Source organism: Lates calcarifer, linkage group LG8 (genome assembly GCF_001640805.2).
Source record: "Lates calcarifer isolate ASB-BC8 linkage group LG8, TLL_Latcal_v3, whole genome shotgun sequence".
Taxonomy (NCBI): Eukaryota; Metazoa; Chordata; class Actinopteri; family Centropomidae; genus Lates; species Lates calcarifer.
This window is the reverse complement of record NC_066840.1, coordinates 11214666-11228028: the sequence shown is the minus strand read 5'-3', so window position 1 is coordinate 11228028 and position 13363 is coordinate 11214666. Positions and strand designations below refer to the sequence as shown.

At 41.5% G+C, this 13363-nt stretch overlaps 1 protein-coding gene across 3 annotated transcripts in view; it reads left to right on the top strand.

Annotated features, from left to right (window-relative positions):
- Window positions 1–13327, top strand: part of LOC108899181 (amyloid beta precursor protein binding family B member 2) — a 39075-nt gene extending 25748 nt beyond the window's left edge. For all 3 annotated transcript variants that reach the window (XM_051072288.1, XM_051072290.1, XM_051072287.1), the window contains exons 9-14: window positions 5354–5468; window positions 8441–8516; window positions 10887–10967; window positions 11081–11196; window positions 11316–11498; window positions 12150–13327. In XM_051072288.1, the coding sequence (XP_050928245.1) occupies window positions 5354–5468; window positions 8441–8516; window positions 10887–10967; window positions 11081–11196; window positions 11316–11498; window positions 12150–12326 (748 nt within the window). In that variant the 3' untranslated portion in view covers window positions 12327–13327. The remainder of the gene's footprint in view (window positions 1–5353; window positions 5469–8440; window positions 8517–10886; window positions 10968–11080; window positions 11197–11315; window positions 11499–12149) is intronic.
- The last annotated feature ends 36 nt before the right edge of the window (window positions 13328–13363 follow it).

Genomic DNA, 13363 nt, shown 5'->3' with positions numbered 1-13363 from the left:
TCTCTGAGGTCTACGTGTCATTCATCCTCAGTTGTTGGTTGATTCGCTGCCTGTGTCTCTCTCCACAATATGTCATCCCCTCCATTATCTGAGGTCAGGAATCACTGTTCTTCTTTTTCCGCTGTCTCCACACTAAGCCGCCTGATTTGCAACCTCTGTTTACATGTGAAAGCATGTCCACATCACAGTTTTTTTGGCTATTTTCACGAATACCTCTGTCCTCACTAAAATGCCAAACCAACAGGAAAATTACATTTGTTCTTATTCCTAATATGGTTGGCAAATTATAAAAGGCTGCATTACAGCCAACACATACACAGGCATCAGCAGGGCACTCAGGTCATGTCCTTGGTATTATTTCTGAAAATTTTTGCATTTATATTACAGTTTACATTCTGCAACTAGAATGGCACTCAGTAGAGCGCATACCTCCACCAAGGCCAAACAATTCCACACATATCTGTCTAGCTCTTGCAATGTTAAAGAAAATGATTTCTAAATTTCTGGGTGCACACCAAAATTAAGTTAAGTAAAATTGAACTTCCTCCCTGGCCCATAACCGGTCACTCCACCAAGTTTGCAAATCGTTTTTTTGCATAATCGTGCTGACAGATTAACTAACTAACTATCTAACAGACACAAGAGAAAACATAACGTCCTTGGCAAAAATATTAGCACATTTCTTACACCTGATCTTTTTTTTGTTTTGTTTTTGTTCAGTTTGTCTCCTTTATAGGCAAAAAAAAAAAAAAAACAGAAAAAAAGAAAATGAACGTTCTCCACCAGAATTACATATCTGGCACCAGAGCATAATGAAGGGGAAGAATAAATTGCAGAATACATATTTGAGGAACTAAATGAATAAATAATACATTTGTTTTTTGGGTTTTAAATACTCAACACTGGGACTTTGGACATTAGTTTTTGCATTTTGGTTTGGTTATTCTTAGTTTCACTTGGTTTAAACTCAATTTTCTCCTCTCATGCTCTCCATCATCATCTATACCCAAACTCACACTTTATTTGTTCTTATCCAAAAAGCTTTTTGCTTTTATTTGTCAGACAGGTCAATTGTTAGAAGCTAGTAGTTTGATCACAGCTCATAAATGCTACCAGTTAAGCAGCTGCTGCACTAAAAAACTGATAAAATTACCTTTTTGTGATTGTGAAGTCAGGAGTAACACATAGATAAGACAACGCCTATTTTTGTGACTGACCAGAGAGCAGGATCCATTACTTTTCTGCCTGTCCAGGATTAAAAATGCTGTCTGAGTGTTTCCATAAGACCAAAACAGGGAGCAAAAGATACATTTTCAGATGTAGCTGGCTTAGTCTCAGTCATGTGCTGTCAAAGTCAAATTAGGTCAGTGTGATGATGACAATAGGTGGGAGGTGGGAGTCTGTTCTGGGTGTGAATCAGGTCTGATGCGGCTCCTCCATCAGCAATACAGCGTTCGCAACACTTTCAGCCTGACACTCACATGCAAATGAGTTGTAGAGAGAGAAGAATGGGGTGTAATGTTGAGGTAAATGGAGAGCAGCATTTGGGCCATTCAAGATTTTGAGACCGAAATCCAATTTACCAAAGTGACTGACTGAAAAAGGCGTAGAGTTTGCATTTGAAATGGAGCAGAAGTGGAAGTAGAATAAGAAGTAAATGGAGGGAAAAAAAAGAAAATCATGAATGAAATTCAAACACAGAGAAAGAGAGAGAGACAGAGGTGCGTTTCAATACTGCATGTACAGACACATTTACATGTGGCGCGTAAGAGCTTCTAGGCAGTTTATACATGTGTTGATTTATCGTCCATATGTGTGTGTGTGTCTGTGTTAGTGTGTATGCATGTGGGCGACCACCAGCTGTGAGGAGAGCGATTCGAAGCAGCAGTTCTGATGCTCTGACTCTGAAGATTCCCTGTCTGAAATAATCTGCCAGCTGCTACTACTACTACACACACACACACACACACAAAAACACAGCTTGCTTTTTACTAAGTGGATCATCAAAGAATCAAAGCCAGTCAATGTTTGAATTAGCTCTCTGTTCTGTATTCAGCCTGTGCCTCCTTTGTAGCGCTCCTGATGATACAGTGTCACTGACTTTATGGAAGAGAGCGGCTGTGACGAGTTACACTGTTGATATGAATCATCATCCTGTGTTGCATCTTTCTTCTTTTCAGGGGCTTTCTCGTGTTGTGGAATAAAAAAAAAGAGTGAGGGAGTAGAAGAGTGAGAGAACGAGAGAGCCAGGGAGCGAGAGGAAGATTAAAGAGCGAAGGCAAAGAGAAGGATGAAAGAGATTGGAGCGGGGGGGCAGAGAGAGATGGGGAGCAGGGGGAGTTGCAGTAACAACAAGGTGTGTGTGTGTGTGTATGTGTGTGAGTATGATCTCCTATCTAACAGGAAAGGTGTGCTGTGTCATAATGTAGCAGAACGGTAAGCCTCTGAATTGAAAAGTACACACACACACACACACACCTCATGGCAAGACAGTGATTGAGGTGAAAGAGCATTGTGTCTGTGTGTCTGTTTCTAACTCAGAATGCCGTGTGTATTAACGTTCATCTTGTTTTTCTTTTCCCTCACCCCTCCTGTCCCACCTTCTCCTCAAATTTTTTTCCCTTTTCATCTTTTTGTTTTTCCTGTCTCTTAATTTCCCATTCCCCTCTTTTTTTTCTAAAACTCATCTATTCTTTCCTCACTATTTCCCTCACCACCCTCCCTCCTTCCTCCTTGCTTCCTTCCCTAATTTTTCCCTACCTCTTCCCCTCCCTCTGCTTCCCGGGACCCAGAGAAAGGTAACCTCCTCTTCATGGCGTGCTCAAGTGTGGTCATGCGTCTCCCATTGTTTTCAGTAATCATCATGTCAAGCCCCCCACACCCTCCCCACTGTATAATTGCATCTGTCACTTCAGGCATCAAATCAGTAGCTTTGCTTCGCCCAGAGTCACTGTTGCTCTTTAGAGGAGCGCAGCAGCAAACTATCGAAGGCCTAAATCACTGGTGTTAAATCATCAACAAGCCAGACTGGCCACAGGCTATTTCCTATTAAGAGTTGCATGCAGTTTTATAGCGTTTTGATCCCCCAGAGAGGGAGCACAAGCCATAAAAGAACCATTTGTAGTATGCGAGGCAAGGCCACTCATGCTGCTTTGGTGACACACTGCTCAAATGTCCCTGAATGAAGTGCACCGGACACATACACATACCACTCCACAACACACACACACACACACACACACACACACACACACACACACACATCGCATCATACTCTCCTTTCGGGCCACAGGCGGTGAGCATTATCGACCCGAAGTGTGTGAGCACACAATTAAGCAGAGGAGACAGGCCGGATAATGGACTCATAAACACAAAGAGCCCGCTGTGATAAATGTCGGCTGTGTTTGCCATATTTCTGTTTGTGTCTATGGTTAAACTGGAGCGTACACTGCATATGTGTGTATGCATTTATGTGTGTGTGTGCATGAAGCTGTTGAGCTGCATCTGGTGACACCGCCATCCAGTTGGCTTCTCTGCATGTTCCCACTCCCCCTCTTTTCACTCTGTGTTGTCTGTTTACTCAATCATTTCAGTCCTGGCTGGAAACACAGCCTCCTACCTTTTGTTCTGCAGCTTGTCTCACCTGATAATGAGGAAGAAATGTGTCTATCTTTCATCTTGTGTGTGTGTGTGTGTGTTTGGTACCTCCCACACGTAGCTGCGTTTCATCTCTCACCCACTCTCTGCGTAAAGTTTTCTTCACGGCAGAGCTTCCTTTCTCGGTCTCACCCCTCATCCTCCTCATTTTTCGCTGCCATGTGGCACCATCGTGAAGCTCGCAGCACGTTGTCTCCTCGGGCACTGGGACACACATCTGCCTCCCTGTATGCCTGTGTGTACATATGTGTGTGTCAGTGTAGTCAAAATTTGAAACCACCATTTCCAGTGAAGGAATGAGTGATGACAGAGAGAAACCTGCTCATGTTAAAGGGGCTTTAAGTGATCTATTCGTCAAATAAAGCTTTACTGGTGTACAAGGAATTGCAGCTACAGCAGTAAAGTTTATGGCAGGCTTTAAATGACACAAATAATGAAGCAACATTTTCACAACAAATGAGTGAGCTAATTAGAGCAAAGTTCCAACAAGAAATGTTTAGCAAAGAAGTAAGTGTATCATGATGCAAAATGGGGTAATTACTCTGTTGTCGTGTTTATTTTTTTTTTAACTTATGCATGAAATGTCTTGCAACATGTTTTGCTAGATCTTTTTTTTATTGTTGAACAGCAACAATGGAAACAGGTGCAAGGAGAGGACTGGAAAGTTTTTGTTTCAGAACAGAGAGGGTCCAAGGACAAACTTTTTTTTAATGTCTGCAATGAGTCACTTCCTGACAACACATACAGAATGGAGAGAATATGTAAAACCTGCTCCAATAGAACAGTTCCTGATATAGCAGATGAGAATAAAATGAGGGCTGAAACACTGGGATGAATTCCAAATGGAAAGTAATCAAGATATTTCCAGACGCTGCCGATAATGCCAAAATTGAGTCGAACAAAACTCAAAAAAACTGCTGAAGGAAATGTAAAGTACAAATTGGCAATCATATCCACATATTGGTCCTAAGCTACAGCAGGTGCCCTCTGGGAAGATGTGTTTGAAGCCCTTAAAGTAGTGTTTCATAACAACATCCATTGATGTCCAAAAGTGGCTCTCCAAGGAGGAGGAAGTCAGTGTATTGAAATTAAGCAGATAAAACCCACATACAATATATGGAAAGAAGAAGTGTTATAAGATGGAACAAATATCATTAAGGCAAAATGGCGTATTTGCAAGAAGATGGAGTCCTGTGATGGACCTATTAATGTAATGAGGTTATTTGTCACGTATTAAGCCTAAATAACCCACAGTCATCCTCTTCTGTCTCCTTTATCCAACACATGCACACACAATAACCTCACACTACATGCTAAAATTCCCTTCTTCCTAGTACGTTCTAAAATTGTTCTTCTATCTATTGGTTGATTGTGAAATTCATTGTGGTTTGTTCTTACAGTTTTCTTTCCACATATGATCATGAAAGTTAGAGGACAGCTGGGAAATGTGTAAAGACACCTGTATAAGTCACTGAAGTTTAAATAAATAAGTGTGCAGGCTGCGAAACCAGCCATCTGGCTAATTACTGAATCGCTTGATCTATGAGACAACATATATTATTACTTACTGCCCCTTTAACAAAGCAAAAAGTTTGGCACACCTGCTGTTTAGGTGCATCAAGGTGAATACTGTGTCTGTTTCTGTGTTAGAAATTCATGTGTGATGATACCTGCGTGTCTTCTGTCCGTGCTTCAGGGACTTTGCCTACGTGGCGAGAGACAAAAACACACGGGTGCTGAAGTGCCACGTGTTCAGATGTGATACTCCTGCCGCAGCCATCGCCACAAGTCTCCACGAAATCTGCTCCAAGGTGGGTGTCATTACCGCCGCCGCCTCTGCATGAATGAGCTTATCTGCTGCTCTGAAACAAGCTATCAGGCTTCAATCAGGGCGTCTATTGAAGAGAGAGAGAAGAAACCTTTTTCTGCTGATGCAGTTAAGCAGAGCTACATTTTAAGGTTGTAACTTAGCTGACACTCCTACATGCATGTAAAATTAAACTAGTAGCTACACAAAACAGTCACAGTGCCCTGACAAGATGCCTGTTATCTTTTACTGGAGAAGTAAGAGCCGAGGAGAGAGAAGGTTTAAGAGCCTTTACGGTGAGGAGAGGAGATAAGATCCAGGTTACAGAGCACATGCAGTTTTTCTTGAAAAGAGTTTTCAGTGTGTGTGTGTGTGTGTGAAAGAGAGAGAGAGCAGGAGAGAGACACAGTGGTGACAGTGTGTTAACCCTCTCAGGGACAGGGAATCCTTAAAGGTGCAAAGCTGCAGAATAAAGCAAAGTCACACACTTGATTCACACGTACACACTTTCTCTCTCTCCCCTCCCTCTCTCTCTCTCTCTCACACACACACACACACACACACACACACACACACACACACACACACACACTAATCAGTAATCTCCTCCTCTCCCAGAGCAGCCACTCTGCCTTCAGCAGGTCTGAGTCTTCTCACACTCTGGTGTTGTTCACAAACATTTCATTTGAAAGAACAAATCTTTCAGGCGAACAAACTGAACTCAATCACTTCCTGAAACAGTCCATTCATTTCTTCATTCAGTTGAGCTCTCAGTCAGTTGCAATGGAACATGCAACTGTAAAGTGATTTGTCCGCTGAACGTACTACACAGTGAACCTGGTTCAAGAGTAATGTCAAACTGTAAAACAGTCAAAAGACATAAAAGTCAGTAAAACCAGCATTCATCTCCAATATTCTGTAAGGAAACTGCAAATATCAAGACTTATAAAAGGAGTTGGCATTTCATCGTTTGCTTTTGTCAACAAGATGGGCAGATTGGCAGCAGTTTTGCGCTGCTGCATCTGAGTTAACCTCTCACATTTCACAACTGTGCAGGTGAGGAAAATACCAAATTGTTGGAGCACTCATTGGACTGGTCATTATGACACCGCTAACAGAGGGTCCAGAGATTTAAATGACTTGTTTGGATCACTTCTTTTGAGGTGTGGAAAAGGAAATTATATGTCCCTTCACTTGGCAGAAGAATTTGCAGTTCCTCAGAAACAGATTCTCCAGCCAGGCTCGATCAGGGTCAGTGGTGACATTGCACAGATCAGCAGGTCTAATGGCATCCCTGTCATTTGAATAAGTGAGCTTTGCCAGCTGAGGCTGCAGCAGCTGAGGCTCTGCCATCCTACATAGCACTGATGATGTTTCTGTCACTGGATTTTGCATATTTGCCAAAAATACAGTGCCAAGCTGTTTTAGGAAATGAATAAGCTTTTTTTTTAAAAAAGAAACTTTACATTAGTGACCCATTTTTAAGAAGTGGGCTTGAGTCAGAAAATGTATGAGTTCTATGCCAACTATGACAAAATGATTTATCTAGTCACACAGAGTATGAGAAGTTCACTGGTCACTAGTGGTCTGGAGAACCAATGCTGTAACATAATGAAAGATAATGCATATGTATATAGTCTACAATTTACTTATTTAGAAATGCTTCACTTTTCACACACACACACACACACACACACAAATAAAAACACACACACAGCCCTCTGTCCACAAAGAGAATCCAGTCTGTCCTGAGGCCAGCAGTGACCTTGTAAAGGATGACTCTACCTAGAAATACACATCTTCTTCCTCAGAGGCATGTTGACCCATTTAGAGAAAAAAGTTTTTTTCCCATTAATTTCTTCTTATCTCTTACCCCAAATTGAAGGAAGAGTGTGTATGTGTGTATGTCTTTGTGTGTGTGACCATGACTCTTCACACTGCCTTTTTTGAACATAGTGGTAGTTTTCTTTTCACTGCAGCGGAGAAACTTGGTGACCTGAGTCCTGCAGCTGTGCAGCACGCTGAGCGGGCTTCCTTTGTGTCTGTGTGAGTGTGTGTGTATGTGAGAGAGAGAGAGAAAGAGAGAGAGAGAATACGTGTGTGTGTGCATGCGTCTTTTTGCATGTTCCCCTGTGAGCAGAGTTGCAGACTCACCATAGACTTTGATTAATGACACCTACAATTAATCAAGTATCTGTAGCAGGAAGAGGTAGAGTGCAGCAGCTCAGTGCAGGGGCCATGCAGACTATTCAGCTCTCTTTAAAGTGTGTGTACACTGCAGCAGGGCCAGAGGCTAAGAAAAGAAGGAAAGACAGTTTCTTTTTGGACAACTGAATCTAAATATATCATTTGGAAGAGAAGATTTCTAAGTATAAGGCTGGTATTAATCTATATTTTTCTTATTGTCAACAAATCCCATTTAAACACCCAACATACAAACTCTACTTCTGTTTTAGTAGTGTCTCTGTACAACTACAGTGCTCTGCTGTTTTAGAAAATTACTTTGCCTACTGAAAAAATAAAATTATATATTTGTGACCTGTTTTTAGAGACTTACATCTTCAGTGGGAACAAATTGGCTTGGGCTGAGTGCCACAGAAAGGGGTGGAAAATAGGAAAATATTAAGAATCACACTGTAGGTTTTGTTTTTTTCATGGGATAAGTTGACAGTAGCAAAAATGTAGGATATTGCCTAGCCTTATCCTTTAAATTTTGTTATTATCTGCTTCAGTCATCATTCTTCATGATTTTTTTTTCTTGCTGCAAGACAGTCTAAGATTATTTGATCCCCTGTTGCATCTGTTTTCAGCCATATCTTTCTTTCTCCCTTCTCGGTTTCCATTCTGATCACTTTCCTTTTCTTCCCTTTTTTTCTCACCCCTCTTGCTTTATTTCTTTTTCTCTCTCTCATTTGGTCCCATTCTCCCTGTGTTTTATCCCCTTCTCTTTTCATTTTTTCCTCTCCCCTTGCTTAGATTATGGCTGAAAGGAAAAGTGCCAAGGCTGCAGCTGGCAGCTCCTCCCAGACCGGCTCTGATGTACCCCTACAAGGTACACACACACACACACACACACACACACACACACACACTTTTTCTCTTTTTCTTTTGAATCTGTTTCTTTTGTAGTTCCCTCATGAGAGAATTGGATTTGTCAGCCGTGTGCTATCATCCCTGCTGTGGTTCCTTGTCTCACATTACAGCATTCCTCCACATCTGAAATCATGCATGTTTTTTTTTTTTGTTTTTTTTTTTGTTGTTTTGTTTTGTTTTTTTTTTTTAAATGACCTTATCGCCTCAGGAGCAACTGTGAAAAATTTTTAATAGAAAAGATAGCAGTGTTTGGTTCAATTACACACAGATAATGCTGACTCTGGAACAACTTCTCGCTCCACAATCACTGAGCTTTATCCTCACAGCGCTAATTCTATTCACTGTTTCCCATTTCACTAAGTCCCACGGCTTGCTCTTCTCAGTCCCAAGTAATTATAGGAAGAATGAGAAAAAGCGTTAGCACAATTCATCCTCCGCTGGAACTTCAGCTGGTGTGTGTATCTGCTGAGCGCTGGGGAAAGGAGCTTCAGCATCAGAATATAAAAGAACTGTATCGGCTCTTCACTTACAGAGGCAGTCGACCTCATTAAAACCCAATTAGCGTTTCTTTGAGGCGAGGCCTGGTGCTCCACAGCGCCCATTCCAACCTCAGGATCAAAGAATTTATTGGTGAAACATCCCTCACATCTTTTAAAGCGATATAGTAACTTGCTTCAACTCATAGTCTTTTCATTAAAAAAAACCCAGCTGGTATCCAGTGAGAGGTGTTTCCCCTTGCAGTGGATAGACCAGTCCATTAGCTCTCTGGATTAGATTTCTTCAGGGCAGCTGGGACTGTGAGCAGGGACACTTTTGAGGAGATTAGCACCGAATGATTTGGGATGAGTGTCAACACCAGGATAATGGCTGTGCTGTCTTCATAAGATCTGGCCTGTCTGTGCTTTACTTTAAATATGGAATGTGTGAAAACATCTGTTCATCATCCATGTAAGTCACAGTTGTAGGGACTTTTTTCATAGAACATGCTGATCAGTTGAAGATGTAATAAGTGGACTGGTTATCTTTAATTTAACATTTCATGAAGACTTTGTTTCTGTTGACCTCCAGTGGTTTAACTTCTCACCAGCACAATTCTGACCACACCCAAACAACACCCATGTGATGCTGGATGTGGTCAGAGGAAAGAAGGGCTTGAGACTTTGAACCAGTGAGGGTAACAAAACAAGTCTGTGTAGAATTTTACTAAAATTATTCTGATGGCAAGTTTTTGTGATTAAAAAAAAAATCAAGACAATCCCAGTGGAAACTAGTGTAATCTATGTGCTGCTTTTAGCCTTGTGTTACATCTCACTGTGACAGTCTGAGTTTCACTTGTCACTTTAATATATGCAATTTGTAATTTACCTGCCTAGTAACCTGGCCTTTCATTATTCAACGTTCTTTAAAACGTTCTTAACACTTTGGACATTTATACGTTTATGAGTGAATCGACAGCCAAGAGATGACAAGAAATGAATGAGTGGAGCAAAGATCCCCTGGTCAGCACCCACAATTCCTTGGTGCCACCACATCAAAGTTACTAGCTTTGGGTTCATTTAGCAATAAATTACAGGTGTTGTTATGTAAATGCCTCAGTTACCCACTGAACTAGATGTGTCATTTAGAAATAATGAACATTTCATTTTGAGTCTCCGTAATTACCACTAATTTCATGTTGCAGTCCGCCCTCATTTTTCAAATCCCTGAAGACAAGTGATTGAGCAAACAGTTAATAATTTATATCGCTATTTTGAAAGGGGTGCTTCATTTGTGCCCTTTTTATTACATTAAATTTTAATAATGTTGTCTTCTAGCACATTCAAATATCAACATTCTTTAAACTGTGTAGTTTAACTTTTATCTGGTTTTAGTCTGTTAGAAATCATCTGAAGCTTGTAAATTTATCTGTGTGGTGTATTAATAGCGAGGTCCTGACGGTAAAAGATGTTCGCTCCTGCACTGATTGAGATGCAGGTGATACACATAACATCTTTGATCATCCTTATTCACTGACTATGGCAGTCTTTTCTGTCCACAGGCCACTGTGTAGGCACAGCAGGGTTTTCATACAGAAAATATCTAGCTCTCTGAAATCCTGCATGCTTGTGTGTGAACATATTTTTTTCATGCCCTAATCATGTCAACAGCACCCTAAAATATTAAAATATTCACCAGTTGTTTGTTTATTTCTCTACTTTAAGCCAATTATCATGTGTGGACTCCTTTGGAACTTTGCGTTAGATGTTGCCGTGTGATAAAATTACCCTCTGGGCAATTTGTGTGTGCGTTTGTTCGAATGTGTGTTTCTGTGTGTTTTTTCTCACTGCAGAGTTTCCCATGCCAAAGACTGAGTTGGTACAGAAGTTTCATGTGCTGTATCTGGGTATGACATCTGTGTCTCGACCTATAGGTAAAACTGAGCCCATGCTGAAATCCACACACACATCATAAGGCGTGCTGCTTCCTTCAGTAAATTCCTACACACACTGTCTCATTGTTCAGACATCTGTGTTTTGTCCTCAGGTATGGACATCATAAATGGGGCCATAGACAGCCTCCTGTCCTCCACAGGCAAAGAGGACTGGACTCCTGTCATACTGAGTATTGCTGACACCACTGTGGCTGTGATCAAAGAAAAGGCAAGGGACTTTTTGTTGCTATCCTGAGGACTAGCAAATAAATAAAAGATGCAAGTGTGCCACATCGATTATAGAGAGGAGGATCTAATAGAGCTCTGATTCTCCTCTTTGCTGTGCAGGAAGAGGATGAGGAGGTGTTGGTGGAGTGCCGCGTCCGGTTCTTGTCCTTCATGGGCGTGGGACGGGATGTGCACACATTTGCCTTCATCATGGACACCGGGAACCAGCACTTCCAGTGTCACGTGTTTTGGTGTGACCCCAACGCAGGCTGTGTGTCTGAGGCTGTTCAGGCAGCATGTGTGGTAAGCTCATATTGAATTATTTCTTTATGAAATGATGATGAAATGATGTTCTGTATGTTGTTTTGTGTCACTGTTCTTAAATGAATTTTAAAAAGAAGGATTTGTATTTAAAGGAACAATTCTACATTTTGGACAATACACTTTTTGTGCTTTATTAAGTGATTTAGACCACTTTATGTCTGTACAGTAAATATGAAGGTAACGCTGGCTATCATAGCTTAGCATGAGGGGAAAACAGTAAGCCTGGCTCTGTCCAAAGGTAACAAAATCTGCCTACCAGCACATGTAAAGCTCACTAAGTAACAAGTTATATCCAAAGTATAAAACTGACACACTTTAAGGGGCATTATTTGCTGTATTTTGTTACCATTAGACAGAGCCAGGATAGCTGTTTCCCTCTGTTTTCTGTGTATAGGCTAAGCTAGGCTAACAGGCTGCTGGCAGTAGCTTCACATTGACCATACAAACATGAGAATAGCATAAATTTTTGCATCGAACACTCAGCATGAAAGTGAATAAGTGTAATGCCCAACTATTCCTATAATACATAATGGCATACAACCTGCAGGCAATATCCATTCCGCCTTATTTTTCTTCCTTTTTGAACCAAAACCCAAATGATAAAAATTCTACTAACCCTCTCTTCCTTAGCTGCGGTATCAGAAGTGTCTGGTGGCACGGCCGCCCTCCCAACGCGCTGGTTCCTCCTCCTCGCCCTCTGCAGACTCGGTGACTCGGCGGGTGACAACCAGCGTGAAACGCGGCGTCCAGTCTCTCATAGACACTCTGAAACCCAAGAAACAGCCATCAGAACTTCCCCAGCAATGACCGTCGCTGGCGACCACAGCACCCACCCCACCCTCAACCACCCAAAGCTGACGCCTGGACGCCACTCACACTTATCGCCACGACAACACCTAATCAGTACCAGCCATGGTAACCAATGATGTACATATATGTTAACAAAACACCACCACAGATGAAGGAAAGAAGAGCGATCCTCAAAAATGCCTGATGATTAAAAAAATAAATAAATTAGAAGAAAACTCATCTGTTTCATGAGGAGGAATGGAAAAGCTGCTGCGTGATTGCTACTGTAACTTGGTGTCACAGGTTGAACTTTGACCTCTGTGTCCAAGTGGAAACCACCTGCTGGCTTCACTGGCCCTTACTGTATGTGGATTTCTGGGCCAGATGGATTACTTGATCAAATATGACAGACAGGATACAGGATTTCCCCAGAAGAAAAAGATCAAATTTCTATTTACAGACTGGTTTGTGTAACCACTCATTTGGTTTACTCCATTTTTCTTTCATGCTTTATCCCCTTCTGTAAAATATAGTCATCAGCACAGTAAGAGCTCCTGGAATGGATGGCGGAGATGCTGAACTACAGGAGCCTTCCAGGACAAAAAAAGGTGTCGTCTTTTCTGTCACAGGAATCTGACAGGTGAATAAGAAAAGCAACCAACACCAGACAGACGAGACCTGTCAACAGCCTCCAGCTGCCCAACAAACGGCATAAAAATACTGTGATCCTTAAGACGTGTGACAAACTTGAAACAGACAAAAACTTAACATTTCCCCTGAGGATGAATGAAGTGATTGTAATAATGGAAGTGTGTGTACATGACTGTATGTAAGAAGAGAGAATTTAGGGCACAAATCTTGTAGATATGAGGGAGAGACAAGCTTTAGGTAACAGAAAATGACAGATGTGGGCTTTGATTTTGCATGTTTTCTTGATGGGATACGTTTTTTATGTTGACGAGTTAACAAGGGTCTCGGTAAGAAGAGTGGTGAACACACAAGAAATAGATGCTCTCAGCACAAGTCATCCCCACTTGACCATGACTGGATTTACA